The 26,986-nt window shown below is 49.5% G+C and overlaps 1 protein-coding gene across 1 annotated transcript in view; it reads left to right on the top strand.

Annotated features, from left to right (window-relative positions):
* TG (thyroglobulin) overlaps window positions 1–26,986 on the top strand; it is a 241,949-nt gene that overhangs the window by 77,279 nt on the left and 137,684 nt on the right. Inside the window, exons 27-34 of the mRNA XM_060035310.1 lie at window positions 897–1,061; window positions 8,270–8,335; window positions 10,386–10,466; window positions 15,112–15,249; window positions 16,062–16,238; window positions 17,653–17,764; window positions 18,759–18,838; window positions 19,541–19,684. Of these exons, the coding sequence (XP_059891293.1) occupies window positions 897–1,061; window positions 8,270–8,335; window positions 10,386–10,466; window positions 15,112–15,249; window positions 16,062–16,238; window positions 17,653–17,764; window positions 18,759–18,838; window positions 19,541–19,684 (963 nt within the window). The remainder of the gene's footprint in view (window positions 1–896; window positions 1,062–8,269; window positions 8,336–10,385; window positions 10,467–15,111; window positions 15,250–16,061; window positions 16,239–17,652; window positions 17,765–18,758; window positions 18,839–19,540; window positions 19,685–26,986) is intronic.

The following is a 26,986-nucleotide window of genomic DNA, read 5'->3' on the forward strand; positions in this document are numbered from 1 at the left end:
CCAGGAACAAGCACTTTCAAAGCTCTCTCTGTGATTTTGATATAATCGGTCTAAACACCCTGGTTTGAGAACCACCGAGTTAGTGGGTCTCTCAGGTAACTTTTTACCACAAAGATGCTGCTGATGATAATGATGACGATTAGTTTTAACTACTCAGGTTAAAAGCGGGACAGGAGAGAACAACACGTCAGATTCATAAGCCAGGCATCTGTGAGTCCCCTACGTTGGGGAGATTTTGGTGCAAGAAGTTTGAAACTTATCTGGATTTGGACATAAGTTAGGATAAAGAAGGGAATAGGAGCTGCGGGGTGGTATATTTCCTTTTTCTTTTCTTTTCTTTTTTTCCCCCAGGAGAATCTGAACAACTATACTACCTAGCAGGGTTATGTATCCAAATAATACATAAAGTATGTAATTTCTAGATCTCAATAAATTCGGGCAATGTACTTAACTTATATGAAGCTCAGTTTCCTCATCCGTGAGATGGAGAAAATAATGTCAATAAGAATTAAGGAGATTAATATACTTAAAGCGCTTATCATAGCGCATATCATTCCTTGAAGCCTCAAAAAGATGGAAAATGGAGACAGAGGATTCTGGCAGTAAGACCCCTGGTGGTATCAGAGGTGTCACTGCTGCTGTCCCCATGAAGAAGGGCTCTCATGGAGGAGGAGGTAGTGTCCCTCCTCTCAGGAATTTTCCAGTAAGACAACTGCAGGACGATTGGGGAAGGATAGCCCAAATTAAAACCAGGCTCCTGAGTTCCGGTGTCCACTTCCGAGGAGTTGTTGCCCGCCCACAGCCTACAAGCCTCTCAGGGCACAGACGCGTGTCTCTAAAGGGGCTCTGCTTGGTCCCCATCACACTGACCTCTCTCCCATCTCATGACTCTGTAGGTTCCATCATCTGTGGGTTGCTGAGCTCTCCCGATGTCCTGCTTTGCCATGTCAGAGACTGGAGGGACCCTTCGGAAGCTCAGGCTAAAGCTGCGTGTCCTGGGGTGACGTATGAGCAAGACAGCCGCCAGGCGACGCTGCGTCTGGGAGGCCAGGAGTTCAAGAGTAAGCCTCTGCCTTCTGCACGTGTGCGTTCCTTCACAATGAGCTGTCCTCAACAGCAAGGTCTGCTCCTTTGCTGTGAGCCCTCTCCATACCCTGAGGTGTTTATCCTTCTGAAAAGAAACTGTACCCAAGAGGGGCAGAAAAAACAACCAGAGCATCTCAGCAGTGCTCCACGGGAAGCGTGACACAGCTCTGGGGCCGCAGGTTGGCTGGGGGGAGGCTGGCTCAGCAGGGCAGCTGCACTGACCTTGACCGGGCTCTTTCACGTGTCTCGGGGGTCACTTGGTGGTTGACCGCTCTTGTCTGGACTTGGCCAGGGTGGCCTGGCCCTACTTCATGTGCCTCTTCTTCTGGATGAGCACGTTCTCCTATGGGCAGAATCAGGAAAGAACAAGGGAAACAAGCCAGGCCGTTGAAGGTTGAGGCTTGGGTCTGTCCCTGTCACCACTGCCTCACTGCACTGGCCCGGCCCGACTGGAAGTCAGGAGTGGGGAAACATACTCCATCCTTTAGTGGCAGGAACTGCAAAGTCCAGTGTAAAATGTGTGACTACAAGGTAGGGGGAAGAACTGGGGCCAAAGATGCGGTATGTCCCCCAGGGCTATCTCCCTGGGTGTATTTCCCCTCTGTCAGTCAAGGAATTCCAGGAGATAACCACAGCACTGCCCATCCTAGATACAGGGGCCCAAGGAACTGTTGGCCCCCCGACAGGGGCTCCACTGACAGAAATAACCATTGAGCTTGCTCCTTGCCCTTTTTTCTTTCAGAAGCTCTTCCAACATTTTCCATAAACGTATAAGCACTGGATCTAGAGATCCCCCCTGAGATCATCCGCCCCACTCCTCATTTTACAGGGAGGGGCCTTAGCACCCGAGGCCCCGGCGGCCAGTCAGCTCTCTCTCTGCCTCCCCCAGCCCCGGCCTCTGCTGCCTCTCAGCAGACCTCCACCAGGGAGGGGTGGAGACTGCTCTGTCCTGAGCCAGGGACCGCCACGCCAGGGCTACTCAGTGTGGTCGGGACCAGCAGGCTTAGCATCACCAGATGATCATGAGAAATACAGATTCTCAGGCCTCTCCCCGGACCCCAGGGAGGCCCCAGGAATCTGTTCTAACAGGCTGTCTGGGTAATGCCATGCCCGCTAAGTTTGAGAAGCACTGAGTTAGGTGACCTGGAAGTTTCCTTCCGACCTGGACAGTCTGAGTTTTCAGCGTAAACGGGGCCCAGCTGCTCACTTCCCTCTTCCGGACCCAGTGTGCGGTTGGCGGCAGCCTGGTCCATCTTGTCTCCTCTCTGCTCTATTTATCTGCCAGCCTGTGAACTCAGAACTTGACCCCATGGTTCCAGTCCACCCTCTGAGTTGAGAAGGGTGAAAGCATGAGCTGGTGTCAGCCAGATAGAGGAGAGGAGGGGACTGGGCAGAGGTCAAAGGAGCCGTGAGATGCCCTGGAAGGTGGTCCTCTAAGGGCTGGCAGAGACCATGTCCTTTCTCCCGGAGAAGTTTCCATGCTTCTCAGTGTACTGCAGCCCTTGGGGTTCTAATGGCAGAGAGCTCAATGTCACCTCCTCCAAAAGCCCTCTCTGACTACCCCTGCAGGTCTTATTGCTTCCTCCTCTGCAGAGCTTCGTGCATGCTGCATGCATTGCTCTGTTAGACAGTGCAGTGGGCAGTGCATCTAAACCCAGCCTTTGCCTGGCTGCTTCCCTCCCTGGCCCGGCTTAGAGTTTGCCCCCTGGTGTTGAATCCCACCTTTGGACACCAGCTGTGTGACCTTGAGCAAGCCAGTAAATACCTTCAGGCCTGATTGCTAATGGAGTAATGACAGTTTCCCTCTCACTGGGTTGTGAAGATGAAAGGAGAGGGTAAACAATGGCAATGGTGATAGAAACATCTTCCGTGGTGCTCACTAGGAGCCAGGTCCTGCTCCAAGGTCCTGGCCTGTTCTAACTCGTGAATCCTCAGCACAGTGCTTTAAGGGAGGTACTACTGGGACTCTCCTGGTGGTCCAGTGGGGAAGACTCCGCGCTTCTACTGCAGGGGGCATGAGTTCCATCCCTGGTCGGGAAACTACAATCCCGCATGCCGCGTGGTGCAACCAAAAAGGAAAGAAAGTTTAATTTAAAAAAGGGAGGTACTATTATCATTATCCCCATTTTACAGCTGAAGACACTGAGGCACACAGAAGTGGGGCTTTCCTAAGGTCTCAGAGCTTGCACGTAGAAGGGAGCTGAAACCAGGCATTCTGGCTCCACAGTGACGTTCGTAACTGCTTCCCTATATCGGCACTTACAGATGATACACGTGTAGAACTTAGTATGGTCTCTGACACATAGTATTACTATTAGGTGATTTTAGTATCATTTAAAAATCTGTCATTTTTTGTTATATTTAAGAACTGGACTTACTATATAATATATAATAAGAACTGTGTCTTATTAATTTCTGGATTCACACCATGGAGCATAAAACCTGGCATAGAGAATATACATAGTATCTGTGGAATGCCTATTTACCAAAGCCTGGAAAAAATATTGCAGAATTTGTGGAATTCCATGAGGTTTAGTTTCTTTTGGGGTAAGTAAAATCCAATAACTTATTTCTATGATGGATAGTAAACACATGGTATCCATTACTCTGAGAGGTAGCCCAGTGTGGAAACAAGCATTTGAAGAAAGACATATGATCCATTCATGGGCAATAAAGCCAGAGTGCAATGCTTAACGCAGAGTGTGTGCTTGGTACGCGCCCAAGAAGTGAAGACTATGCCCTTGTCTGGCCTCCCTGAGGAGGAGTGATTACCGAAGACTTTTGAAGTTCTTTATTGTTTTCAGTGCCCTCTGTGTATGTATATATTTTGGGGTGCTGGCAGAGCTTTAAGAAGGGAACCCTCTGATGGGGATTTCAGGCAGCCTGAGGCATATTCATGATGTTCCAGACTGAAGGTTGACTTGCACACAGACTGATCTGGAGGCCACCTCCAATTGGGAACAATAGGGCCAAATCCTTCCTTCCCACAGTAAGACATCAGCCTTCAGTACAATTAACCCTTGAGAAAATAAACATAGGGATCTGAATTCTTACTAAAGTGTGAAGAGCTGATAAGTACCTTTTCCTAATGGCAGATATTGATGGAGGGATACTGATGGAGGGAAAGAGGAGTGAGGATTCCAGGTATCCGAACAACTGAAGGAGACACTGTGGAGTGGATTGGTAGCACGTGGGAAGGGGATAGGGATAACAAAGAGGATTTCTAGCCCTCCCACGGTTGGTTGAGGGCCAGCCTCTTCCTTCCATTTTGCAAATGGTTAGATGGTTTTTAAAATACAGACTCTGGAATCAGACCCCAGGATTCAAATCCCAGTGTGAATGCTTACTAGTTATATGAGCTCTCTGTGTCTTGGTCTTTCCAATTATAAAATGAGGATAATGGTGACTTCTGACGCCTGGGGAGATTGGGAGGATTATAGGAGGAAAGCATGTGAAGCACTTGGAATAGTGCTTGGAGCGAGGCGGGCACTCAGTAGATACTGGAGACCCTGGAGCAATGGTTGGCATTTAATGGTTGGCAGCTGAATCCTGCTTCCCCACCCATCCCCCAGTTCCGTGACCTTGTTCAGAGCACCTAACCACCCTGAGCCTCAGGGTCTTCATCTGTAAAATGGGGGCACACTTTTAAAATATATTACATAAGGCAGTGCTAACGTGCTCTACAGGCTGTAGTTTAAGGTATCGTTTTCCGAACCCCAAGTCCCTGGTCCCCCAGTTGCACATGCAGCAGAGGCGCTCTGTAGGATGTCCGGTCTGGACATCCGTTCTCACTGTTCAGCTCACCGGTACGGCAAGGGTCTGCTTCAGCAGGTGGTTCATGGAGAATGAGTATTTTCTTATAAAATGTAAGTGAATTGATTGCCAGTTGTAGGAAATCACAACCCAACGGAACACACTAAATTCAAATAGTAAGGGCGTCAGCATCCGTGCCGCATTTTACAAAGCATTTTCACATCCATCAACTCAACTGATCCTTTTGACAGTCTGGTGAGGCAGAGGCAATCTGAGGCAGAAGTGTGAGGTTATATCACACTTTTGCTCATGGGGGTGAATTTTATAGCCGTGACGTGTCACACTTCAAGAAACTATCTTTACATTAAGTGCCATGGCTGGGGCTTCAACTCAAGCTGTGGAGACCGGAGCTGTCAGGGGCATCTCTCACTGTCTGCTGCAATGGCCCTGCATCTAATTTACTGGAAGCAGAAAAGTGCTTCAGAGGTACCCTTGTATCATACCAGCAAATTAAGGAGTCTGGTAATTGAGAATTTTGCTCCCTGGACATCTCTCTGGGGCCGCTGTACTTCAGATATTGGGGAATGAAGGTCATCTACCAGCATATTCTATTTCAAGATTTTAAAGGGCTGTGGGGAGAAGGGAACAAAAGGTGCAGGAAAGGCAGCGGGTCAAGTGTGCACTGCAGAGATGAGCTGGGAGGGGCATGACAGCCATGGCGAGGGGAGTTGCTGAGCTAGCCCCGCTATCGCTCGTCCTGGCAAGCAGCTGGGTGTGAGGTGCCAGGCCAGGCAGCAGACTACAGAGACAGGTAGAGTGGTTTCTGCTCTCAAGGAGCTCACAGGCTAGTTGGGGTGACAGATACGGACATTATTAAAGTAGAGTGGGCCTCCTATTTGCTCATCTTATGGACTGATGAAGGATTGTGGGGCGCAGAACCCCCTTTAACACTTCTCTCCTCTTTTGTTAAGCCAGCCGACTCCATGGGAGTAGGGTAGACTTCTAATATTACCCAGAACAAACAAATACACCCCAAAACAAATAACCCCACAAATCACCCGGAAGCAGTCTTATCAGCACGTTTCACTGGCTGTGAGGTTTCTCTTTCCTGTCGCCAATTTCTGTTTAACCTGGTGCCAGGTTGGCGTGTGTCTCCGTAGAAGAGTCCACTCGGGATCTGCCTCTCCCCGATTCCCAGTGGACGCGTCAGGTGTTCTCAGCTGTTTGGTGTTGTCTGGATCATCTTGTTTCTAAGAAAAACTACTTGGGAAGCTCTGGGGCTGCACATGCCCCATTTCTGACAACACCTTGCAGTGCAGATGAATTAAAAAATAGGCAGACTGAACATCCCCTAGTGCCCACAGGGATTTAAAATTGGATAGGAAAGACAGGCCTTGGAAGAAATACTCCTGGGTTTTTTCTACATCCCAAAGGCTTCATGTTGTTGATTAATGGTGAGGCTCAGCCCGATGGCTGGCGTTCTCTTCGTGGGAGTCTGTTTTGTATCAATGATTGTCACTACCTTGGGGTGCTGGGAGCTGAGTGGAGGAACTTACATGCATCTATAATGTTCATGGTCACCAAGGGCATCTGGAGTAGATGTATGATGGACACCTAGACACAGGATGCCTCTCTCAGTTCTTTACGGTAGCTGTCATTAGCAGTAAGCTAATGACAGAGCCTGAGACAAGGATTCAGGAGTGTAGTTTATGTAGGAAGGGCAAGGAATATAAGTAGAGACGTGGTGGAAGTGATGATACAGAGAAGAGAAAACGGCCTGTAAAAGAGGGACTCTGAAACCTAGGTTTTCCAGTTTAGGATCGTGCCCACTCCCACGTCGTAGATTCAAACTACTCATACCACGCGCCCCCCAACCCCCACCCCAGATGTAGCACATGATCTCTGCAGAAGTGTCCTAAAGTCAATTAAGACCACACAACACCCATCAACCCTCGAGGGTCCGGCTCCCTGCCAAAGCCCCACAGTTCTAAATGTGTGTGTGTTCCTGCAGCCTTGATTACAGAGAGAGCAGATCACATAAGGCAGAGTCTGCAGGCCTGTTTGTGCAGCAGGGGTATTTTAACTCAGTTACTGTGGAAGGCATGGGACGATGTCTGGAGAGTCTAAACCATGAGCCAGGAAGAGGAGGGATGAGGTTTCCTTCTGTTCTATGTGTCTTCTCACCATCAACAATATTGAACTGGGGGAGTTTGGGGGATCGGAAGTCTGCATTAGGAAAACTAATTTCCTGGCCAGCCTTCTTGTGCTTGGGCAGATGAGGCTCTGCACTGACTGGGTGGACTCTGAAAACCATTGATTGCTTTGTTTTCCCTATTCGTTTGTCTTTGCATTCGTTACGGTGCTGAACACTGGTTCTATGGCAGGGATAATAATAGGTGTGGGTGATATAAAGAGGAATAAGGCCCATTCTCAGCCCCTGGAAGCTCACAGTACATTCAAGGAGCTGGAAAATTATGGTCAAGCATGAGGTTGAAGACAGACATTCCCAGCCTCACAAATACCATCCCCATTTGCCAATGGGGCAAGACTCTCAGAGGATGTAAGTGACAAGGAAAATTAACACAGCTGTTGAGGCTTCTATGAATTTGGCTCACTTTAAACCAATCCATAGTTCCTTAAGTGATTCTCAGTGTCGCAGGATCCTGACCCCTCCCTACAATAGTCCTTTTGGTGCTCTAAGAAAGACACGTGGGCTCTGGTTTTGGAGGATGGAGGGAACGAAAAGTGCCCACTGAACTGATACGGTATCTTGACACCGTAAAATGAGGCAGGCAGCTCGAAATAATCAGTGGGTCTATTTATTATAGGGTAACTTGCTCACAGGGCGGGATGGGGATTGAGCATCAATGCTCTGGAAGCATTAGTAGCTGCACTCTGCACTACTGAGGAGCCACTAGGACAATTTTATAATTAACCTAGCGTATGGGGGTACGTGCTTGGAAACAGGACGTGCATTCCTAAGTGAAGGTTTATGAATGGGTAACTACTCTCGTGTGCTGGAAATACATCAGCCAAGGTCTTCATCATTGTTTGGAGGTTACCAGAGCATAGAGGCCACCTGGACCTAACGATCATTAAACAATATCTATTAACTACAAAGCCCTTGATGACAGAGAAGTGATTTATGGCACAGTACGGCCCTAGGCAGGGTCAGTGGAAGGACAGAAAGGATTGTAGGGGCCCAAGATGGCATCAGTTATGCTAACATCCATAATTCTGGCCAGCTCTGGTTTTGTACCAGCAGCTGGAGGAAAGCTTCGAGAAGATTTTGGGACGTGCCTTGTGTGGGAAACAGAGTCTCAGGCCCAGGAGGGGCCAGTGTTGGGGAGGTAAGGCGGTTACGATCACGGTGGGTCCCCAGTAGGGGCAAGCACACTCAAGCTCGTACAAATAAGCATCTTCTTTGCAGGTCTGACACCCCTGAAAGGAAACCGGAGCACCTTTACCAGTTCCCAGCAGGTTTATCTCTGGAAAGGTAAGCTCTGTGGTGGGAGGGGGTGAGCAGACACTGATCATAGGAGACGGTCTGGACCCACTTCTCACTCACAAGGCACTCTGCTCCCCAGAGAAACAATGTAGAGATTTACTTTCCAAGTGAGTGCTCTGTGTGGATAGAAGGGCCCCAACTCTCATCAGATAAGATACCACAGTGTAAAACAAAAATGAAAAGTGTGGAAACCTAAGGAAGGATGAAGGAAGTAAGCACTGGTTCCTGTGAGATCAAGTTCATTGACCACAAGCTGCCCTTGTTAGTAGGATGGGAGCTCTGAGGCCACCGCAAACTACAGGAGGCATTTCTCCAGGGAGCCTCAGCCGCAGGCCCCTCCTTCCCCGAGGCTCGGTGAGGGACAGGACCCCAGGGGGGTGTGCCATGGGCTCCTGCTTAGAGCTGATGCTACCGTGGGTTCATGGGACAGGTTGGGCTCAGATGAAATGCATATTTGGCATCTCTTTTCTGCTTTCTTTTTTCTCCTTTGAATTTAATGAACCTTGACCTAGTGCCTACTCAGAGCCAGGGACTGTGGAAGGCATGTACAATGAGTCTAACATGGTGAGAGAGATGAGTGAGGCACAGCCTTGACCTGGAAAGGGCCCCAGCCTCAGGAGGGAGCAGACAGGCGGGGGTCCTAGGTGTCATGGTCCTAGGTGCCGGGTGAGAGACATGGGGAAAGATCCCGGCCACTGTACCACTTCCCTCCTCTTCCCATGATCCCTCCTGACTGATCTCCAGTCCTCTGAGAGATAGGACTGGTGACCTGATTCTATGCCTGTGAAATAGTGTGAGAGAGCACAAAGGGTGGGCTTAGAGTGACTGGGTAAGAATTCTGGTTCCTTTACTTCCCACCCGTGTGAGCTTGAACACATGGGTGACAAGGCAATAAAAATGGTCCTGGCCTCATAGAGTTGTGTGAGCATTGGCTCAGTAATTCCTGTAACGTACTTAGTACAGTACCTCGTGCATCATCCATGCTAATTAATGTGAGTGATGGTGGTGGTGATGATGGTGGATGATGAGCAGGAGAAGGGAGAAGGAAGAAGAAGGAGAAAAGGAGAGGAGAGGGGAGGAAGATGAAAGGAAGGTGCCCATCATGGTTTTCATTTTAAGGTGATATAATGAGATGATACACTTCTTTTCTCCTTTAGTAATACCCATATGGTACATGCGGGGTTGATATTCTGTTCACTTTTCAGACAAAAAAAAAAAAAGAGACTTGGAGAGGTTAAGTGAGATGCTCACAGGAGCATCTCAGGAGGTGGTCCTGGGGTGGGACCCAGACACTGGTTCCAAGTCCAGTGCTTTCTATTTATTAGAAATTTCTGTGTTGTACAATATAGCCTTGTAGCTTAATGACTATAAATGGAGTATACCCATTAAAAATTGTGAATCACTATATTGTACAACCTCAACATATAATATTGTACGTCAGTGATGCTGCAATTAAAAAAAATTAAAATTCTGGTAAATGATTTGCTAGCTGGTGAAAAATTAAGGACTTGCTTCTCCCCAGGACATTTGCCCCACTAAACAGAAGCACCCAAAGACCTGCCTAAAACCTGGTTCCCCCGTCACGGAAGACCTGTTCCTGACTTGGGAATTTCATTTAATTTTTTCAACTTCCAGTTCATCTACTTTCCACCTGCATGTTCTGGGATAAGTTATTTCAAGTCTGTGAGTCTCAGTTTTCTCAAGAGTAAAATGGAGGTCTTACTCCTTCCCTTCACAGGGGGTCGTAAAGACCAATATTTATAAGCATATCCTGTTAACTCTAAAAGACTTTACCAATGCTAGCAATCTCAATATCAAGGACAATAATAGTTCTCTTACGGAGAGGGTGGCTGATGTTCCACAAAAGGACGAAGAATGCAGACCTATGCCGCTGAATTTGTTCCAGATTGTATTGGGGCACCTGGCTGTGGACCATGAGTGTTTCCTACATTGTCATTACCATTTTGTTGACCAGAGGAATATCTCCCCTTTTCCTCCCCAATATTAGAACAGCGATCCTTTTCTTTTTTTCTCCTAGATTCTGACATGGGGTCTCGGTCTGAGTCTATGGGGTGCAGACGAGCTGTGGAACCAAGGCCAGCGTCTCCAGCAGAAACAGGTACCCACCCAAAACCTCTTAATATACTTGGTGTCTGGCTGGGGAGACAGATGGTGATGCCAAGGGTCTGGTCGATGAGTGGACCCATGAACACCACTCCATTCTGCAGCCATGGACCCCGTCTAAGCTTCTAATCCACTATCCATTTCGTTAATACGGACCGCTCCTCGGAGGGGCAATTGGCACAAAAAGTAAGGTGAAATGACTGCAAAGTCACCACTGCTGCTGAGAAAGAAAACAACCATAATAACAAATCCAGCAAAAGACTATTAAAGAGCAAAGTTCATCTGAAGGTGATCAGTGCCTTCGATTATGTACACGCTGAAGAATGTAAGCAAAATGTTCATGTTCTGGAACTGTTTATGGATGAGATGTCTGTGAGGGTCTCTTGAGAGAGAGTCATTTTATGCAGTGGAAGATGTAAATCCACAGCTTCCTAGGGGCAGCGTGTGTGTGTGTGGTGTCTGAGGCTTCTCCATTGCCCGAGGCTACAGTTGTTTTTCCTTAGGTGGAGCTGAAAGTCCGGGTTGGGGACAGAGGGAGAGGGAAAGAGAGCCACATAGAGAGAGAGAGAGAGAGGGGAGGGGAGGAGGGGGTAGGGAGAGGGGAGGCAGTCAGCCTGCAGCACAGTGGTGGGGGACAGCACACCAGAGGGGAGAAACACCACATTGCACAGCAGAGAGATGGGCTGGAGCGGCTTTTGGCAACTCACTACGAACTGCATGGCCATGGGTACTTTGCTCACCTCCTGTGAGCCTCGATTCCTGCTGTGTAGAACGTACCTTGCTTTCCACTTATCCTCTTATAGAGAACATACCTGGAAGACATCTGGCACATTGCCTGGTACATAATATCCCCAGATGCCCACACAATGGTAGTTTCTTCCCTTTCCCATGGCTTTGGTGCAGATAAAAATGAGATCATGTACATAAATCATTACAACTGGGGCTCATCCCATACTAGCTGTTCAGCAGTTATGAGTTTGCTCTGCGTCCATAGAGCTGAGGGCTCAAGGGCTGTGTCCTGATTCCGAGTGTGGCCCTCAGGTCAGTAGAGCAGGGTTCGAATCCCATCCCTGTCTCCATCTGCCTGTGCAACCCCGAGTCATCTTCTCTGAGCCTCAGTTTCTCCTTCTTTAAATGAGAGTAATAGCAGTCCCCATGAGACGGGATTAGAGGATGTAATTCTATAAGTTGCCATGACACAGAGCAGGTGCTCAAAAACCGGTAGCTGTTATTATGTGGTAGTTGGGATTATGATCCTAGCACCGAGCCTGGCTCGTAGCAAGCCTTCCAGAAGGTTCTGTCCCCAGCCCATCTCTCTTCCTGCATTGCCTGTCGGACAGCAGATCCCAGCTGGGGACCGTGCTAGGGTCACGGGGCATATTCCCGTCCAAATGCCTTAACAGCTATGCCCTTCTGCACCTTCAGAGGTTTGTAGTGGCAGCTTCAGTCTTGCCAGCGAGCTGGGGGGAGTGGGGGAGTGGGCACCCTCACAGGAGCCTTCCCCTTCTTGTTCTCAGGTGCAAGCCTTTAGCTGGGTCCCTCCTGCACAGAGACCTGGCCCCTCTCCTGTCCAATCTTTGCCTGCACTGGCAATCGGCATATTGGTTGTGTCCTGGGAGCCTCCCAAGCCCATGGCTGCTGTTCAGGTTTCTCTGCTGCCACAGGGGCAGGGGGAGTGAGCTCACCAGGCAGGGGAGCAGCAGTGAGCCCGCTCCCCCTTGAGACTCCTGGGTGCCGGCCCTGCCTCTGGTGCTTTAAATCCATCGCCGCACAAACGTTGACAGCCCTGCTCATCGCTGTCATTCTTCCCATTTTACCAATGAGCAATGCGGAGCTCAGAGTGCCTGGTAGCCCTCGCTTCAGCTGGTCCAGTGCTAAGGAAGCAGCCACGCTGGGATTCAAACCCTGGTCAGCTGACTCTAAGGCCCAGGTTCTTCTAGAACACAAGCTGCTCCCAGGTGCAGACAGCATGGACTTGAGAGCTGAGTCTTGGTGGCCCCTGGCGGACAGGGCAGACGGGTTCTGTTTGATTTGCAGAGTAGACTTCTGATTTTATTTAACAGAGCCAATATTTTTAAATTGGAAGATTTTATATAAAAATTCAGATTTCCAGCTTCTGTAGAGAAAAACAGAGGAAAAGCTCTAGCAGCGCAGGCTTCAAATTTCTGCCTGGCGACCACCCTCGAGCTGAGCTGAGCTGCCCCCTCCATGGGGTGTGGCTCTCCTGTTTGCCCCTACCCCCCAGCACCCTACACTCCTGCAGGCCAGCCTGCCCTGGGGACATTTACGTTCATGATCCCCAACCTTAGCAGCGCCTCTGAGCGGTAGCCAGACCGCTCACGGCCATGTAAATGTGAATGTTTTCCTGGTACTTGAGAATGTTCTGTAAAATCCGTCATTATCCACTGTGCCGGGCGCATCTACAAAGCTATCACATGATTCCCACAGGAAGGCCTGCCTCTCCTCCCCCACCGGGAGACCCTGGAGGGCTTCAGGGTGAATAGAAAAAGCCCAGCTTGGGTTTCCCCTTCCCAGCTGATTACATTCCTGGACTTGAGGAGATAACGCCCCTGCAGGAGAAGCCCCGTTGATGGGCTCCCCTGCAGTGGGTCACTTCCCTGGCTGGTGCTCCTCCGTGCTCCCCAGAAGGGCCTTTCCCAGTCACAGCACAGCGAGGGATGTTCCCCTTTCTGCTTCCAGTTACTGCAGTTACTCCAAGTGTCTCAGACACACACAGAAAAGCAGAGAACAACCTCCCAGCTGGCAGCCCCCTATTGGCCTCCTGGCCTTCAAGAGGATTGCAAAGTTTTGAGAGAACAAGTCGAAAATGGATTCTTCCTAATGCAGCATCAGGGATAAACTGAGAGGCTACAGTAGCCATTCTTTCACCCAGCAGACATTTTTGGTGCACATACTCGGTGCCCTCAGAAGTTCCCAGGCTGGTGAGAATTCCCATGTGCCAGCCACGGCAGGCCAGGGTCGTGAGGGCTGCGATGGGGTGTCAGTGCAGAGGGATTGCAGGGAGGGAGGATGCTTGGCAGCCTCCAACAGGTAACAGGGGCTTCTCAGAGGAGCCTGGAAGATCTGCCAGGCATTTCCTTCACCTGGGTGAAGGAGTTCCAGGCAAGGGGGACAGCCTGTGCAGAGGCTCTGAGGACAAAGTGTGACTCCAGGATCTACAAGTGAGTCTCTAGGCTGGCTATGTTGTTTTTCCTTTCTTCCTCTGCTGTCTTAAGGGGTGGTGTGTGCGCTCCTACCTATGCCAGGTATGGTTCAGCAGGGAGACAGGCATGCAACCAGCCATGGTACAGTAGCATGGGAAGCAATAACCCAAAGGGCGGTGGCTGCACAGAGGAGGGACTGGCGACACGGTTCCTGGGGTCTCTGTTTACACTAAACTTCTGGCCCTGCCAGACCTCATACACTTTTATCCCCTTTGGTGGTAGTTGTTGGTGAGGGCCTTTGTGAGCCTGCTTTAAGTGGCCTGAAGAGTGGGCTTCTGAGAAGATGCTGCAGTCCAAGGCAACGTGGGGTATGCGTGGGCTGTAGAGCCCCTCATTCCAGAGCCCCAAGCTAAGGGATGCTGTAAACCTGCCCCAGCTCATTCCATGATCCGCTTTATGCCCCCAGTGAAAGCCCCTCTGGGAAGTCAGAGCCCTCATGAGGTGCAGAAATGTGCCCCTACTCCTGGGCTGGGGTGCTAGGTCCCTCAACGCTGGAGACCCTCTTTATAGAGCCACTGAACATCAGAGCAGGAGGGAGCAATGTTGGTCCTTGAAGCCCAGGAGGACTAGGCAGGTGACGAGGAAGGGGGTAAAGGGCAAGTGAGCACGGACAGTAGTCCTGGGGCAGCAAGCAGTGAGGTGATGAGCTGGAATTACCAGTGTTCTGGGAGCAGAATAGCGATTAACTACATGATTAATGTAGTGTAATGTACATGCTTCTTGAGTGTGAGTTGAAGCAATCAGAGATGAAGCTCCAAATGCAGGTAGAGTCCGGACCAAGAAGAAAGCTTGGACTGCCGTCCCGTGGGCAGTGGTGTACCCAAGAAGAGCCTTCAGCCAGAATCATGGCGTATGAAGACACAAAGAAAGATGGGGGTGGGGTGAGGTGGGAGATATGAAAGCTGGAACTTTCAAGTCTGGGGCTGAGCGGAGCTGAGAGCTGTCTTCACAGATGAAGGCTGCCATTGGGAGGAAGTTAGAACTTCCATGTGGCTTCGGAAGACAGAAGGAGCATCAGTGGTTCACATTTACAAAGGGGCAGATTTGGTTCCTCAACGTCCTAATGATGGAGTGGGTGGCTGCGGTGGGCACAGACATGTCACGCAGGGCTGCAGGGACCTCGGCCAGAAATATCGTGGGGAAGAGTTCTGCATTAGGTGAAAAGTTAAACCAGATGGCTCCCAAGTTTTCTCCCCAACCAAGATTCTAAGGTGTTGCAACTCCATAATTTTTAGGGCTTTCTGGGACCTTCTGAATCTGTCCTGCCTGACAAGGCTCCCAACCCTATTGACTCCAGACATGCTGTGGCCTCACACAGCCTGCAAGTGTGTGTGTGTGTGTGAGACAGACAGAGAGACAGAGATTTTCACCATGGAGATAAAGGCAAAGGAAGTTGACTTGCCCCTTCTTTTTCAGATTTGACAACAGAGCTTTTCTCCCCTGTGGACCTTAACCAAGTCATTGTCAATGGAAACCGATCCCTGCCCAGCCAGCAGCACTGGCTTTTCAAACACCTATTTTCACTGCAGCAGGCAAATCTGTGGTGTCTTTCTCGTAAGTATCCTTAGACCTCCTCCTCCTTCTTCTCCACCCTGTGGTCAGGCATCTCAGGCCTAGTTTAAAAACTCTTGAGACACAGATATGATCAAATTCAATAGCATAACTCAGGGGTCCCTTCAGTGTTAGTGTCATGGGTGATACAGAAGGCAGGACATAACCCATATCTTCAAGAAGCTAATCGTGTAGTTAGTCTCTACTCTGCTCTCAGAACCTATCATCCATCCATCCACCCATCCATCCATCCACCCATCTATCCATCCATCCATCCTTTACCTAACAGGCACATGCTGTGTTGCACAGGTGCTGTGATCTAGGCCTTGTGTTTCACCTTGGGAATAAGAAAATCAAAATCAGCCATATGCCTCCCCATGAGGGAGCTCACGTGTGCCAGTGGCAAAGTCTGACACGGGAACAGGGGAGATTGTTCACAGCGCCACCAAATTTTACATCCTGTGGCCTGTGGTCTGAGGTCCTGACTGCCTCTGAGATGGTCCTGGGCAGATCCAATGGAGTTTTACCCTCTCTGCTCCCGTATTGCTGAGTTTCCAGCTGACCCCTCACCCTCTTGGACTTTGCCTTTTTTTGGAGCCACCTGGACGCCCTGTTTCGTGCATGGCCCTCTCCCCAGCCAGGAGAACCCTAGTGTTTTTCTTGGGCCTTCCAGACTGGACAGCCTTGGCTGACCTGGGCCTCTTCCCTGCCTGGGAAGAGTCCCCACGGGGCATTTCTCCCAGAAGGTCCTGTAGAGGTAACCCTCCACTGCTGGCCTCCCTAGGACTAACACCCAACTGTTCTCTTGCCTGTAGGCTGTGTCCAGGAGCCCTCTTTCTGTCAGCTGGCAGAGGTAACAGATAGCGCACCCTTGTACTTCACCTGCACCCTCTACCCAGAGGCCCAGGTGTGTGATGATGTCATGGAGTCCAGTCCCAAAGGCTGCAGACTGATCCTGCCCCACAGGCCAAGTGCCCTCTTCCAGAAGAAAGGTGAGTGCTTGTTGGATCAACCCAAACTGCGTTTTTAGTGGGCTGCTGCCTCTGTGGCTTTACAAATATCCAGATCAGTTCTTCTTCCTTGAAAAATGGACTTCCCCGGCGGTCTAGCTGTTAAGACTCTGCGCTTCCACTGCAGGGGGTACGGGTTTGATCCCTGGTCGGGGAGGTAAGATCCCACAGGCTGTGTGGAGAGGCCAAAAAAAAAAAAAATGTCTAAAAGTAAAGTTACCCAGGCTTCTTGTAGAGGTGCAAAGGCATTTAGAAATGCATCACATTGACTAGAGAGAATAATCTCACTCTGGAATCCCACTGCTCATAGAAATCATGTTTTTTGCACATAGCAGGTGGAATTCCAATTGGCCATTTATTATAGAAAATCCCAACAACTGTGGCTTCAACAAGATAGAAGTTAATTTTACCCCTTTGAGAACATTAATGTTTATTAATGTTTAACATTAATACTATTTGGGTGGAGGGGGGTTCACCTTGCCCAGTCTTCATTTCTTCCATCATGCTGAGATCTTTCATTTACTGTTCTATCTTCCTTGCTGGAGGCCTTTCTCAGGTGTCTGGTGACCCTTGATTTTTCCACTTAAATGTAAGACAGGGGCCCAGAAGCTAACTGGGAAGCTCTGAGTGTGTTGTGGGAGCTTGTTGACTTGGGCTTTCTTGGTAGGATAATCTAGTTGGGTCACCCTTTGGGGACTCCCTCACGTCCATATGTCTAGGCCCTTCCTCCAGAGGAATCTTGTAATATCTGGCCTGGGGGTGTGAGCCTGGATGCTTGTGGTTTAGATGCCAAATAAGATTGGAAAATTAGGGGATCTCAATATTCACCATGTGGACTGACTGGAAAAAATCCCCCGGCTTCGGTGTGGTACCCCCTCCATTACAACTCAACCTGGCACCCCCAAGAGACCCCATCCTTCCATGGTAGGAAGGGGCAGTTTTTGGCTGTGGAAAAAAGAGGAGGGCCTCTGGAGACCTAACTCTTCTGCAGAAGCTTTCCAGCCCATTCTGTTTTAGCTCACTTTCATCCCACTGCTGCTGATACTGAAACTTTGGGGGATTCCAGAAGGTGTGTGGGGTTGCTTCTCAGTTCTTCCCACAGAAAAGTTGAGAATTCAGCGTTCTTAGGTCAACTTTTACTCCTCTGTGTTTTTCTAACTTTCAAAATTTCTCTCTCTCTCCCCTCTCCTATCCTCTTTTGCCTTGGGGGTATATGCCTTTACTATGATTTTAGTGAGGTTTGGGGTGGGAGTAGACTGTAAGTACATGGGTTTAATACGCCATCTTAATCGGAAGCTTTCAGTACGGTTTGTATACCTTTGTCCCCCTACAAAAGTATCTTTATGGCTACAGCACATCTCTCCTTACATAATATGTCTTTCTTCCCTCTGTGTAGTTGTACTGCAAGATAAAGTGAAGAATTTTTACACTCGCCTGCCGTTCCAAAAGCTGACGGGGATTTCCATTAGAAACAAAGTGCCCATGTTTAACAAATCCATTTCCAATGGGTAAGCTGTTTCCATTCACTCCCGCCCCACTGCAATACTTAATAACGACCCTTCTGTTTTCATAAAGATGGTGATATAATATCAGTTAAAGGCACAAGCATAAAAGACTGAAAAACCCAAAGCAAAGGGTGAAAAAGTACTAAGGAGGTAACTATCTAAAAACCATGGCTAAGGTCAGTTACTAATAGTCAGCACAACATTTAGCCCTGAATATCTGGTCAGCTGACGCAAAAGGGAAACACTGACCCGTGTTTTATCAGTTAATACAAGTTATCAAGCATTGTAATAAAGTTGACCAGCCAAGTCTTCCTGTGCTGCACTCAAAATCCAGAGAGCAAGCAGAACTTCCAGCGGGACCATAGGCATATCACGGCTTTCAATTTATTTAATTTTTTATTTAAAAAATGTATTCTATTATTGATTTAACTAGTCCGCTGTAATTTAGTTGTTTTCATTAAAGGTGATGTTTCTCTCCACCAGTCTGTCGATCTCACCCATCAGAATTACCAGGGGACTTTTTACAAACTGCATTCCTGGGTCCTACCCTGGACCTGCCGAATCAGCATTTACAGGGGGCTCGGGAATCTGAGCTTTAACTAAGCTCCCCCGTTGAAGTTACAATTTGAGAGTCATTGATCTATGAATTGTTGATCTACGAAGTGTTGTTGGTTTATGAAACTACGCCATGCTGCTGGCATTTAAGATCTGCTTTTGCAAATGCAGATTAAAAGATGATACAGGATAGTCTGCCTTGAGTTCTGGCTGGGCACCACCCATGCCGACAGGAAGGGGGACAAGAAGGAGGGTGGGAAATGGAGATCAGTCTGACCCTGGTGCTGGGATGGGCGCTGCGGGAGCAGAGCTTGTGTGTCTGGACTCAGGAAAGGGTCGTCATAGAGGGCAGGCCCCCAGAAGGCAGTGGTAGCGATTCAGCCTGCCCCATAGGTCCTGCCCAGCACAAACCTTCAGGCCTGCTCTTTTCCCCTTCCTCCAGCTTCTTCGAATGTGAACGCCTGTGTGACGTGGACCCGTGCTGCACGGGCTTTGGCTTTCTTAACGTTTCCCAGTTAAAAGGTAATAATGGTAACTCCCTCTGGTCTGCATACGACACTTTACAGTCTAGAAAACCCGTTCGCGTCTACAGTCTGATCTAATCCTCAGCACCTCCTCGTGTGGGTGGAGAAGAGCGCCTTTCATTCACAGATGGGAGGTGGGGGCTTGGAGAGGGGAGGTGGCTAATAAACACGGTAGCTGGGACATGGCCCCTGGCCCAGTGCCCAGTCAGCGTTACACGACTCTTCTCCCTGACCCAAGTAGCCTTCCTGCCATGGCTCACTCAGCTGTCTTCTGCTCAGCTTTCAAGACCTGGGTCAGGCAGCTTGGTAGTGTGAACTTTGGATCCATCCATACGATCTGCATTTAAATCTTGATTCTGGACAAGCGACTTAATCTCTCTGAGCCTTGGTTTTCTTATCTGTAAATAGGGATAGAAATGTTACCCTCCTCCTAGGGCTGAGTGAGGACCAAGGAGTATGATGCAAACACAGCCCCAGCATAGCCCTAGGCACACGACAGTTCTGTGCTGTCTCCATCGATGTCCTCTTTGATCAGAAGCTCATTAAGGTAGCGGGTTTTTCATCAGTGACTAAGATCGTCACTGGAATAGTGTGCTGCACCTCAAAAGTCTGCTGAAGAATGAGTTTGCAGAATTTCTCTCATTCCGTTAGAATCTTCCATCATGATCATTTCCCTGGTCCTCGATATTTTTTGCTCCAGGAGGAGAGGTGACATGCCTAACTCTGAACAGCTTGGGAATTCAGATGTGCAGTGAGGAAAATGGAGGAGCCTGGCGCATTCTGGACTGTGGCTCTCCCGACACTGAGGTCCGCACTTATCCCTTCGGGTGGTACCAGAAGCCTGGTAAGTGATATTCTCCGAACAGCTACATGGACATCTTTAGTTGACTGCTTCTCAACTGTATGTTAGGATGATGTCCTTGGCCCCGGGAGGAGATTAGTCAGGATTCACTGGGTGCAAGCAACAGAGACAGATTCTATTTAACGTAAGCAGAAAAGGAACGTATTGAAAGTCTGCTTGTAGACTCAAAGGAAAGATGTCCAACTAGGCCTCAGCTCCATGGATGTATTCAGCAGGAGTGAATGGACAACCTCTTCAGTGTGACACTGTCTTCCTCAGTCTGCCCCAGAGGGTTTTGGTGGTTGTGTTCAAGCTTTAAATTTAAGGGAGAGAGTCTGGCCCTGGCCTGGTCCTTGCCCTAGAAATGAGAGTAACAGGATGTCTGACCTGGAGGAACCTTAGAGGTCTGTAACTTTGATTTCACATTCTGCATATCACCCAACACAATGCTTTGCCCAATGTAGGAAAGGAGAGGAGAACTGACATTCCTCGTGTGCCCACTGTGTGTCTACATGTGTGCTGCGGCTTCTACACGGGTTATACAATATATTACTCAATGCCTCCATGGAGTAGACATTATTTCCTCCATTTTAAGATGAGGAGAGTATGGTGTAGACAGTGGAAGTTATTTGACCCAAACCACATAGCCATCAAGAAGCATAGTCAGGTCGCAAACCCAGCTCCCAAGACTCCAGACTTCACTCTTCCCCTTTACCTGCTGCCTCCTGGCAGGTCTCCCATATGGCATGAGTGACTGTATGTGAAACTGTCTGGACACATTGCCAGCTCAACTCAAACAACCATTTGACCAATAAACTGAAAAAATAAAACTAATAAACGAAACCAGCAGTAGGTTGACCTCTTGTTCCAGAGCTACATCCAACCCGAGAGGCTTGGGATGGGGCTTTTGGTGGAATCTGGTCCTTGACATTTGTTCATGAGCCTACGAACCCCCGAGACATTCTGTGGCTTCAAGGCAGAGTCTTTTGGGGTTGATTGTTACCAGGCTGAAAAGAATCTTCCTTGCTGATGTCTACTTTGAGCATCCTGTGACTTGATCTGAGTTCACTCTATTTATTCCTTTTATTTTATTTTAACATCTTGAATTGTTTTAAGAAAAACATCAGGAGTGTATGATGAAACATCCTCAGTGGGTTTCTATTTAGGGGGGAGGGTGTGCCATATAGAGGACGGGGAGTGAACGCCTGCCTAGGATGGTGGCCCCGCAGGAGCTCCAGTGCCAGCTCTGGGTATTTAGGGCCTTTAGAACTGAACTCTCAGCCCACAGTGCCTCCTTGCCCAGCTGTCCTCCCACACCTCTTCCCATCTCCTCACCCCACCCAAAGCTGGAAAATGTCATTTTTCATCTTTCTATTGCTCAGGGAAGAATTGGATAAAAAGAGGCTAAGAAATAATTCATTTGTTCAGAAATATGGGAATCATATCACAGGGTTACAACATCTGGCAGGAGTTAGCAAGGAAAAGAACCCAAGGTGCTTATTGCCCCCACTTTTTCCATCTGTTCTGTTTCTTTTTATCTGACTGCACAGACCACTGACTTTTTCCAACGTATATTCTGTGGGGTCAGGCTGGGGACTCAGGAGTTCTGACCAGGAACTGCAGGGCAGGGAATTACAAATTCATTCGACAGACACTGACCGAATGTCAGCCACGCCCGGGGGGCCTCTGGTTTTACAAATCCAGCCTCTAATCCCTGGGCTCTTACTGTGTGCCTGGCTGGATGCCAAGCACTTTATAAGTGTTATCTCACCGAATCCTCATAACCACTGTTAGCTGAGGTTCAGGGAGATTAAGTCACTTGCCCAAAGTCACACATAGCAGGTAAATGACAGAATTTGGACCCAGAATTTGTGGACCTAGTCAGAAAGAACTGGGTCCAAATAACCAACCATATAACCATATTATATGGCTCTCCTCAGCCATATGACGTATTCACTGTGTTATATGGCTGAGTTGGAATAAGAAATGATTCCTGTCCTCCAGGCGCTCACAACTTAAGGAGGAGTTACAGCCTGTAGGTAAATAAGCCGTTCTAGCTCTGGATTGCTCATGTCGTAAATCTAGAAGTTTTCAAACTTTATCGAGTGTCCATACTGGGTCATGCACTGTGCTGGGCACTAGGAAGTGTGGGGTTAATAAGATGTAGTCATTTTTTTCTTAGGTGCTCACATCCTAGTGAAGAAGATGCGGGCACGTATGATTAATTGTAGCATCATAGGCTCAGTTCTAGAACAGTCACATGCATGAAGTGCTGTGGGAACATGGGAGCAAGAAATTAATTCTGCTTCAGACTGGTGGAAATCCATTACTGAAAGCCTCCTACACCCTCCTTTATGCTTCAGGGACCACCTCCTGCAGGCTCTGGCCCGCTGGCCTGGAGCTGCCCAAGCAGGCAGCTTTTCACCCTGCATGCCGCCTGCTTTCTGTGTCTGGGTGAGTGGGGAGAAAAATCGAAAAATGCCAAAATGGCGTCAGTCTCTCAGGACCCCTGGGTGAGAAACACCTCGGGATGCACATGGCTTACGGCCATTCTGGTGTGAGTGGCTCTGAATTTTCCATTTCAGAAGAGGGCCAGCTGCAGGGGTTCTGGTGGCCTGGTGTGACCCATGACTCTCCATCGGAGCAGAACTAGGTCCTCACTGGTCAGTCTTTTTCCCTTAAGTCGTCTTCACCACCCATTGCGGGTGGTGGGCTAAGTCTCAAGACGTGATGGATTATCTCCTCCTAAGACCCAGGCAGAGAGAAGGAACCTTACTCAGGGAAACTGGTTCGATAAATTAGACCATTCTCTCCTCTGGGTCACATTGACCTAGTGCAAAGCCACCTTCTGATTTGTGATATATTTTGAGCCAAAACACACTCATCTTCTGGATTCTGAACCTTAGATGGTGGTGTATTCTGTTTTCTGTAGTAGACAAAACTTCCCTAGTGTAACGTTGGAAAGTCCCAACAGGCAAGCTGACATTGTCGTTACTTTCCCCACATCCTTATCTTTGTATTATTATTTTTTTAATTGAGTGGTTAGATTTTTTTTTTACATCTTTATTAGAGTATAATTGCTTTACAATGGTGTGTTAGTTTCTGCTTTATAACAAAGTGAATCAGTTATACATCACACATAATAGTAGGAAGTAGGGCCCCTGCAGGGCCAGGGAAGCCTGCACAGGGGGACCTGAGCCTTGAAGGATGACCTCTCTGTCAGCACAGGAGACACGGATTTTTTACAAAGGAATTCTTGCAAAGAATTTCCGTTAATAGGCTTTGCCCTCACTTCAAATCCATGGTTTGGTCATTTAGTGTACTGGCATCTCTGTTGAGTGATGAGCACAGACCCCTGATTTGACTGCAGGCTGAGAGCCAGACACAAAGAAGGTAACACAGGTTCTGTTTCTGAAGAATGACACTGAGGAAGGGGAAAGGAAGGGCTATTTGTTGAGCTCCTACTATGTGTCAAACACCATGGAAGCATCAGGGGTAGAAGGTCCTCCCCAAAAGCGTTTAGCCTGGCTTGGGAGGCAGAAGTGAGAGACATGAACATCTCTCAAACACTTACTAATGTCAGAAACAACTCTCCAGCACTCTCCCTGCATTCACTTACAACGCCTGTGGGGCTGGTACTCTCCTATCCCCTCACCGGGAGGTAATTATTCCCTCTGTATCAGAGAACTACTCAGCCCTGTGGCTTGTGTTACGGTGGGGGGGACCCACGGGGGCTTCTGAAGCACAAAAGGGGAGCAAGAAATTTTGTTCTATAAGAGATTATGCAAAAGCCACTCTGGGGGAAAATCTGGGCGTAGATAAAGGAAAGCTGGGTGAAGGGCGCAGTGGCCGCTGCGTAGGGATAGTGGGTGGTCCTGCCCTGCAGCCCCCGGGGCCGCAGAGACCTGCACACGGGCAACATAACCCTGGTACTGGGCTGTGTTCTCAAAACAGAAGTGGGAGTTGAGTCTCCTAGGATCCAGGAGAGAGGCACAAACCTAGAGCAGGGAGCGCCCAGAGGGGCCCCCAGAGAGCCTGCAGCTGTGTGCTTTCTGACTACTGTCCACAGAGAACAGAAATTTGCATGGGTCTGAGCACCAAACTGAGAGGCTCAGGCCAAGCAATTATGATGCAAATGAGGCTGTTGGCAGCCACTTTCCAACAGCAGGACCCAACGCGGAAGCATCTTAGCAACCAAGGTGGGAGTACAGGGTAAGAAGGCTGCTCTGCAGTCCAGCTGCCCCAGAGCTCAGGGCTGCCTGGAGGGGGCGGCCTCTGGGGCACTGGTACCTGCTGCTCTCGGAGAACTGGGCTGCCATTCGCTCCGCAGCTGTGCGTGACTTGCAAGTGGGGCAGGATCTTTGGTTTGTTTACAAAGTCACAGGCAGCATCTAAAAAAAACAACCGAAGCCTCACACTTCCTTTGTTCTTCTGTTAAGCAAATGTACTTGGACCCTGTAGCTATTCTAGATATGGGAAATGGAAAGGAAATGACCAGCTCTTCTAATTATGCTTCTCTGCAGCCCATGTAGAAACCACCACACGTAGGAGAATTCACTGTGCAGTCCGCTCTTCACATCATCACTCACATCCCCTCAAGAGTGTCTGCCATTTACTTAGCACGGAGTGGGCTCCAGGGCTAGGCTAGTGTTTCACAGGCAACATCTTATTTGGTCCCCAAAGAATGTGATGAGGTTGCGTCTATCCTTACCCGCATTCTCTGCTGTGCTGGCAAATGTGTTACAACTGGGGAGGGTGGCAGGGGCCCTGATTTGTTGTTTTGTAGCGGTTGCCACTTTCTGTGGTGTAAATACTCCAGCCACAGCCCATTTCAAGCCACCAGCTTGATGTCACTGAAAGCAGAGCTGGGAAGAAGCAGAAGGGTTACCATCCATCTGTTTAACAAGCATGAATTAGCTGAGCAACTTGCTCAAGGTTGCACGGTATGATGCTCTGTAGGGGCGTCCCCAGGGACGGAGTCCCTCGCAGGGGCTGAGGCTCAGTGCCCCGCGGCCCAGGGAAGCTGAGAACTTTCAGGGCTCAGCTATTCCTGTACAGTGAAGAAGGTCCCACCCAAAGGGCCGACAGCCCCCCGTCAGGAAACACTGATGGAGGATGAGGAAGGGTAAGTAGAGCAGCAGCAGCCCCAGAACTAGGTGATGAATGCCTGGCTGAGACGCGCGCATAGTAATTCTCCCCACGGATGTGCGGCAGCTCGCCTCACTGTTCTCACAGCATTAGACGTATACGGTTTCCAGTGTTTCATTAGTGCTGTATAAATGTTTCCTTTGCAAACCGAGCTTGCTTTGAATTTCCAGATAAATTTCCAGAAGCAGAATTACTGGGTCCAAGGGTGTGGGCATCGGAATGCCCTCGATGTAGGTTCATCAGATTGTTTTCTGAAGATTGCACTGACTCTCAGGGTCTTTGCTCTGAGAAAGCAAAGATGGACATTTAAATAAACAAGCTGGGCCCCTGGGCGCTGTAGAGCATGGTGGGTGGTTCTGAGTCATTCTGAGTTTTGTGGGAGGAGCTCACAGAATGTTGGGTGACAGGAGCCTTAGCTCAGCAACCCTCAGCGTGAGTCCCTGGACCAGCAGTGTCAGCCTCACCTGGGAACTTGTTAGAAACGCCGGATCTCAGGCCCCAGCCCACACCTGCTGAACCAGACAGTCTGGGGATGGGGCCAACGTGGTGTGTGTCATCAAGCCCTCCAGGGGATTCCAATGTCTGCCGAAGGCTGGGAACCAGGGCCATAGAATGATGACCAGGAGCAGGTGCTTCTAGGCAGATGGAGTCAAGCAGGAGAGACACACGACAGCTGGGGGCTCGAGAACTCAGGGAGGCTGGGTCGTGGCATGTCTGACCAAAGTGAGGAAGGCGGCGGAGGGGACGGGATGGGAGGGAACCCAAACCGGGACTTCGGGGACCAGAATAGAGCATGACTCTGACTCGAGGCTTTTCATGGAGGCAGACAAGACCAAGAGTCAAGGACAAGGGTGTGTCACTGTGAAAGGGCGATATTAAGAGTGAATAGTGGGGCTTTCCTGGTAGTGCAGTGGTTGAGAGTCTGCCTGCCGATGCAGGGGACGCACGTTCGTGCCCCGGTCTGGGAAGATCCCACATGCCATGGAGTGGCTGGGCCCATGAGCCATGGCCACTGAGCCTGCGCATCCGGAGCCTGTGCTCTGCAGCGGGAGAGGCCACGGCAGTGAGAGGCCCGCGTACCACAAAAAAAAAAAAAAAAGAGTGAATAGTGGCCGGCGTTTATTGAGTGCTTACTGTATGCCCAAAGGTTTACATACAACAACTCATCCAAGCCTCACAACCCTGAGAGAGGTACTGTCATTACCCCCATTTTACAGACAAGGAAACTGAGGACAGGGAGGTGAAGCAACTTGCTCAAGGTCACACAATCTCACCCTGGGTTGCTGACCCTTGACTGTGGGCCCCACCCATGACCCTTGACCCCTGACCATGCTACACCATAGCTCAGAGAGGGAGAAGATCTGACAGCACTCCTAGTTTGGGCCACTGGAAGAAAAGGATGCTGAGGCTTTGAAGATTTTGATTTGTTCAGTAAAGGAAGAGGAAGGGGAAGGGGATAATGGGCTCTCACGGTCACCTGCTGGGTCTGCACGGTTTCTCATTTAATTCTGACATCATCCTCATGTGCCAACGCCAAAGCTGGGCACAGAAGAAGCCAGGTAACTTGTCCATCTGCCCTGCTTCTAAGAGGCATATGGAGGTTCGAGCCCAGTCTGTCTGCCCTCCTACTCCAGGCTCCGTCCACCTGCCACGCAGCCTGCGGTGAATAGCTGCCGTCTAGTGAACTCCCACCCTGTGTCTGGCCCTACACTACCTCCTGTCATGCCCACAGCCATTCTCAGCATATGTTGTGTCATCCTCAGTGTACAGATGTGGAAACTGAGGCCCAGACAGGCTAAGCGCCCTCCCTGAGTGAGTCCGTTAAGCCATGGTGGTGGGCGTTTCACTCGTTCCCTGTGTGTCCCTGGGTGCTCACTCTCTGGAACACGGTAGGTCTGCACTTCCTCACCGCTGGCTTTGGAAAACGCTGTGAAGATGGCGAGTGCTGTGTGTCACTCGTCGGCGAAGCTGTAAGAGCAGGAGTGAGGTCCCCTGCCACAGTGTCTGTGAGGCAGGGGCTTGATGGCGTCTCCCCGGCGTGGGCCTCGAGGGAGGGTGACACAGAGGAGAGAAAGCAGCCCAGCTGCAGTGAGCGCGTGGTGCCAGGTTGGTTTAAGCCCCTGAGGTGTCAGGACGTCCCTTCAGCACAGCCTAGCC

The sequence above is a fragment of the Delphinus delphis genome, chromosome 17 (genome assembly GCF_949987515.2).
Source record: "Delphinus delphis chromosome 17, mDelDel1.2, whole genome shotgun sequence".
Taxonomy (NCBI): domain Eukaryota; kingdom Metazoa; phylum Chordata; class Mammalia; order Artiodactyla; family Delphinidae; genus Delphinus; species Delphinus delphis.